This window comes from Indicator indicator, chromosome 26 (genome assembly GCF_027791375.1).
Source record: "Indicator indicator isolate 239-I01 chromosome 26, UM_Iind_1.1, whole genome shotgun sequence".
NCBI lineage: Eukaryota > Metazoa > Chordata > Aves > Piciformes > Indicatoridae > Indicator > Indicator indicator.
Genome location: NC_072035.1, coordinates 1441273 through 1447347, shown reverse-complemented (window position 1 = coordinate 1447347; position 6075 = coordinate 1441273). Strand labels below are relative to the sequence as shown.

The window sequence follows — 6075 nt, the reverse complement described above, 5'->3', positions numbered from 1 at the left end:
CCAGCTACTTCACAGTAACCAGTGCTGCTGCTTTTAAAATGTGCACATAATTGTTGTGGGCATTCAGACTAGTAATATTTATTGCACAAATCAAAAGAAAACAGATTTAGATAAGAGAACTTACATAACTTTAGAGCTAGCTCAGGTGTCAGTAGCAGTCTGGATACAGCAACACGTAACAGCTAACTTTTCCTGCTTGTGTTATACACCACTACAGAAGCGTGAACAGAAGCAATACACACACGGCACTAACTCTAGGGAGGAAAGAACAAAACCACATCAGCTTGGAGACTACACTTCAGCAGGTTAAAAAAAAGAGGTGTAAAGAACAAATACTGCTTCTGTTGGAAGCAGGTAACTATGCAACTCACACAAGTGAGAAGTGTCACATTCTAGATGGCTGTTAGAATTTTGGGCTTTGGGTTTGTTTTGTTCTGGGTCTGTTTAGCATGCAACACAACTCACTAAACTCTTAACCCATCAGCGATGTGTTAGGTGACTCGTCTCTGCTCCGAACAAAAGACAGGACACCTTACAACACCAACATCCCCGAAGCAGCATTTTATTTTATTCATTTAATTCCAAAACATTTAATTTAGAAGTCTGGCATCTCAGTCATCCATCTTAATATGGGCTAATATTGACATACTGTTGTCAGAATACACAGACAACGAAACAGCCAAAGAGTTTACAAAAAATAAATCCATGGATCTTCAAAACAACTGCAAAAGATTACAAGTATCAAAACTCTTAGGTAGACGCACTGCATTGAAAGAAACTGTGCACATAAGTTAAAAGCAGAAAACCCAAATTGCTACTGAAACCTCACATTTCAAAGTTTATTGTAAACTGATGAACAGAGCTGTCATTTCACATCAGCTTAACTGTTTCCATTGACTGAAAAAAAAAATTGGAGTGGCTAATTTACTTTGCATGCATAAACTGTACTGCTTAACAGAACTGTCAGCTCTAATGGGAAAAAAAAAATCAACTGGAACCTCTCTTCAATTGCTTGCCATTGTTCTTTCCCATATTTTCCAATCAAAAGGCAAACTAAAAATGCCTCATTTACTATGCATCTTTCTGCACTACTCAAGTGCACCTAAGATAAATAGGGCTAATAAAGCAACCAATCAATCCATCAACGCCCATGAAGACTGATCTGAAGCTGCTTCTTGATCAAGTGGACAGCAGATCTGAACAGCTGTACAATACAGATATGCTTAGCACTAGATATTTAGTGTGACTGTGGCAAGGAAATATTGGTGATGATGGGGATGGTGTATGGATGAAAGAGGGATCAGAGGAAAGCTTTTTAATTATTGCCCTCTCCTGCTTCTTCATCTTGCTGATCACTCGTCCACAGAGTGAGGTTATCTCGAAGTAACTGCATGATGAGAGTGGAGTCCTTGTAGGAATCCTCGTTTAGTGTGTCCAGCTCTGCTATGGCATCGTCGAAGGCTTGTTTGGCTAAAAGGCAGGCCTGCTCAGGAGCATTCTGGATTTCATAGTAGAACACTGAGAAATTGAGCGCCAGCCCGAGCCTAATTGGGTGAGTGGGCTGCATGTGCTCTTTGCTGATCTCAAAAGCCTCTTTATACGCAGCTTCTGAGGCTTCCACAACACTGTTCTTCTTCTCTCCAGCAGCAACTTCTGCCAAATAGCGGTAGTAATCCCCCTTCATTTTCAGATAAAAGACCTTGCTTTCATACTGGAAGTCATTGCAGTTCTTGATCAAGTATTTATCTAGGAGAGCCAAAACATCATTGCAGACTGTCTCCAGCTCCTTTTCTATCTTCTCCCTATAGGCTTTAACCTTCTCCAGCTTCTTCTCATTCCCATCTGCCATAGTCTTCTGCTCTATGCTGCTGATGACACGCCAGGAAGATCGTCTTGCTCCTACTACATTCTTGTAGGCTACAGACAGCAGGTTTCTATCCTCATTTGAGAGAGGCTCATTCAGCTCAGTTACCTGAAAATACAGAGATCAAATTTAAAGAGGGTGCAAATTTCCTTCAATACTTCCATCATTAAGTGCAAAATTCAAAACTCCTTCTACATCCCATTTTTTCCTAGACAGGAGTCAATTTGCAACGTTCGAAGTTTAAAACTATTTCTGCAGTCAACATTTAAAGAGCAAAAACCCCACAGTTCTGATGCAGTAGAACAGGTATTCAGAAGCCTTTGCAAAGCACATTCACTGAACAGAAGTGAGTCATGCTTGTCATGTAGAAGCATTGACAGAAGGAAAGCTCAGTTTTTTAGGAAGTCTGCTATAAATATTCAGACTACACTCTTAGTGATGAATTTGAATGTACCTAGAATACCAGTTCTATGACTCTGGAACACAGCACAGACAATGGAAACTGGTGCAGCTCTTGCAATTTTTTTTCCCTGCTACTTTCTTTCATCAACAGCATACATGGAAGCGCTGCAGTCATTGTGATTAAGCTCTGCATAGTACAAATGGAATTAGTGTTTTCATAATATCTATCAGTTAGGTAGTGAGTATTTATACAATTCCTACTACCTGCAAGCAAATTTCAATCACAAAACTTGAAAGAAACTGCATAAAAATACAACAGAAAAAAACATTAAATAAGGAAAACGCAGTGATATCACACTAAAAATATAGAACATCCCAAACTTTTAAGTCCATTTATATGCACAGAAAAGCCTACAAATTGAACTGGAACCTCAAACTGTTTTGATTAAAAAAACCTAAATCATTCCAAGACTTTAAATCACACAGAGTAGTATTTCACATGCAATGGATTTCAAAATTACATGTCTCACATAATTCAGATCTTGCCAACTTTATAGTGTAAATGACACTACCATGTAGCTATACTAGAGAAGCAACATACATTAATTGAGGTCCTGAGTACATAATAGGATGAATACCATCTGAAATACTACAGGTTTATACACTTAAAATGTTTATTTCTGGATGATCTAAAAATCAAAGCCACTCTGTGCTGTGTTCTCAAGATGACAGAGCATTCGTTCCATCAGGTCAGATCCTGTAACACACTAGCAGCGCATCTTTCTCCAGAGTGTGGAGAGGTAACTTTTTACCTACCATGTAGGGTCACTGCCAACAGCTGGAGTCCTGCTGCAGCATTTAATGCAGAGAATGCCACACCCCTTGGAAGAATGCCATTTAGTAACAGCACATCTACAAATTGTCTAATTTCTATTTGACTGGGAAAAAAAGAAAACTGAACTCATTAACTTAGAACAGCAAACTAAGTGAAAGTTTCATTTTCCTCTCCTGCCTACACATTATAAGCCAAAATACCAAAATTCTCCCCAAGAAAAAGAAGTTTAACCAACAAAAAATTCTATTACTGAGCAGTAGCTTCCTTATTTAAACTACAAATTTTCTTTAAAACAAGGGCCTGGTAGGACTGTGTTTCTCCAGCTTTATAGTGACAGTCAAAATGGCACTCATATAACTTTTTTCATCCTTCAGAGGCAGTCTCAAAACCCATGCAAATATGCTTTATTACTTTGTGTTTTAGGAGTAACTGCAAGGCTGTTATCTATACTACGTATTGCAAACGTGTGGGGATATCAACAACTGAAATCATTCGAATTTTTCTTTATCTGGGAAGCACACTATTTTCACATAGCACCTTTAAAAAATATTTAGATACCTTAACATTCAGAGATTACATTGCCCTTTTTTTTTCCAAAAGAATCTTCAAATCAAGATATCCTGCACTGAGAATAGACATCTGAGTTAGACTTATTTCCTGTTGAAGGAAGTCCAATGTTTCTGGAGCACAGAATATTTGAATATTATTCTATATGGATAGGAAGTTACCTTAGCATTTCTTTACAGTCAGGTATCTATAAGTAATGCTCCATAAATGCTCAAGACACAGCTCACTTAAAATGCATTCTCAAGCTCGCAATTACAGAGGCTCATCATTATACAACTTACCTGAGAGCAAAAGTAGCATTAGATGAGAGTACTGTGATTCAAGGTGAATGAAAATTACACAGTAATTAGTTTTAAAAGCTAACTGGATATACTAGTTATATGCACTTTATTTACATATTTCCTGAAGCACAGCAACTGTATTCTGTTTCACACATGTTCAGAGCCATACATGCACTATAGCAGAGTGATATTTGGAAAAATAAAGATACCTACTAACTACAGCTAGGGACAGTCTTCTAGAGCAGCAGTGGATTTTAGTGGTTGCTATGTTTCATCCTAGAATTAGTAACTGAAAGACTCAAGAGAAGCAGCTGTTGCCTACAACATAGGCATCAACACTGGTAGTGATGTCATTAAAATACAGCTTATTTCAGTACCTAGTGCCTCTGATACTGAGATACTCAAGTACTGCTGCTTAGGACTAGATTGGTCACAGTATTTATGATGACTCAATAACAAAAGGAACAAGAGCAGTAAAGTCTCTTTTTGCTGTGCTTATTTAAAGGGAGGTGGCACACATTGCTGCCTCTAAACAAACTGATTCTTACAAAATGTGAACTCAATTTGAAGCTGCTTTTTCAAACTAAAATCATCTCAAGTTTTTCAGCAGCAATACTCTCAAGAGAAATGTGATTCCTCTTGTGGCCCTTGGGGTTCACAAAGGCCAGATCAGCAAGAACAAACCAAATGTAATCAGATACAGCAAAGACACTGCTAAGCATTTACTGTCATTAACGTTTCCCTTAATACTCAGACCATAGTTTTCTTTTTTTTTTAAAGGACTAGACATAATGGAAGTTTGACCGTTCTGCAATTTTATTTTTTATCAGTACAGCCATGTCAGCACAATTTTCATTGCTTGGTCTGAAAGAAGCCGAGTTGCAATTGTAACTGTTTAAACACATAAACAACTGTGTTCGGAATGCACTGGGAATTCGTTACCTTACACAGAGGAGGCAAAACGACAACGTTAAAGCATGAGAAACGCTCTCCGTGCACCGGAGTGATGCTACAACCGGATGTTACTACCTTCGAGTCACAGCGCTGATGTTTTTGGGTGAGATCTCTATTCGTGCCTCTATCGCGAGGCAAAAGAAACATCCAGGAAAGGAAGGGGCTCCTTTGGTGCGTGGTTTCCCCAGACACCCACCGCTCAGCGGCCACCCCCCTCAGCGCTTCGTGTCCCAGACTCCCCGGGAAGCGGAGACGCACCCCAAGGTCAAAACCGTCACGCCGCCCCCGGTAAGACGACAGGGGCGGGTGCGCGAGTCTGGACCCCCGTCTTGAGCAGGGATCAGATAAAGAAGCCGCCGCGTTCCCGCCGCGGAGAGCGGAGGCGGGCAGTATTCAAAACCACTGCCCTGCGCGTCGGATTGGCGGGGTGCGGGAGAGAGGCGAGAGGAGGGCATGGGGACAGCCACACCCCCAGAGCAGGGACAGCCGGCGGAGCGGGAGCGCTGCAAGAGAGTCGTTACGAGGGAATTCGAAAGAAAAGAGAGAAGAAATAAAATAAAAAAAAGAGAAGTTTAGGTTCAGTTGGGACCGGTTGCTGCCTGTCTCGTCTCCCTCCGAGGCAGACAAGTAACGGGCACCGCCCCACACGCCGGCGCTGTCCCGGCGGGTTGGTCTGGCTCCTGCTACCGCCCTCTCCTTTCTTCACCGCGACGGGTGGGACCTGGTGGCTCGCATCCTACCCAGGACACAGCTCCGCCTCGGACCAGCCCGGACTTCCTTTCCCTCCCCCGCCACTACCCACTCTACACACTCCTCCCCGGGTATGACCCACAGCCGCCACGCTACCAGCCCCACTCACCGACTTCATGGCCGAGGCCATGTCGTCGTATCTCTCCGCCTGCTCGGCCAGGCGGGCTCGCTGCAGCAGCTGCTCTCGGTCCCCCATAGCCGCTTCCGTGGTGGCTGCTGGGCTTGGGCACTCTGCGCCCCCTCGGAGACAGCCGAAACAGGGGGACTGGGCGGTACGAGAAGGGAACCCGAAGGAGCCGCCGCCGCCGCCGCCGCCGCCGCCGCCGCCGCCTCAGACCGGTTCGCCTCGCCTCAGCCGCCGCTCGCCAGGCGACGGTTGGCGCCTCGCGCTGAGGGACCGCGGCAAAGGCGGGAGCCGCGCG

General features: G+C 43.2%; 1 protein-coding gene across 2 annotated transcripts; it reads right to left on the bottom strand.

Moving 5' to 3' along the window:
• Positions 1-553: 553 nt before the first annotated feature.
• Positions 554-5849, bottom strand: YWHAH (tyrosine 3-monooxygenase/tryptophan 5-monooxygenase activation protein eta). Of its 2 annotated transcripts, none has more exons than XM_054392521.1 (2): positions 5754-5849; positions 554-1963 (listed from the first exon to the last, which is right to left on the bottom strand). In XM_054392521.1, the coding sequence occupies exons 1-2, from the start codon at positions 5847-5849 to the stop codon at positions 1316-1318; spliced, it is 744 nt and encodes a 247-aa protein (XP_054248496.1). In that variant the 3' UTR covers positions 554-1315. The 2 variants fall into 2 exon arrangements, with proteins under 2 accessions (XP_054248496.1, XP_054248495.1); XM_054392520.1 differs by having other exon boundaries at positions 554-1972; positions 5763-5849.
• Positions 5850-6075: the final 226 nt, after the last annotated feature.

What these genes read in the sequence shown, in the direction of transcription:
- YWHAH (XM_054392521.1), bottom strand. Translation starts at nt 5,849, where the DNA reads ATGGGGGACCGAGAGCAGCTGCTGCAGCGAGCCCGCCTGGCCGAGCAG. An exon ending in CCATGAAGTCGGTGAGTGGG is followed by an intron (nt 1,964 to 5,753) that starts GCTGGTAGCGTG and finishes CAGGTAACTGAG; the next exon opens with CTGAATGAGCCTCTCTCAAA.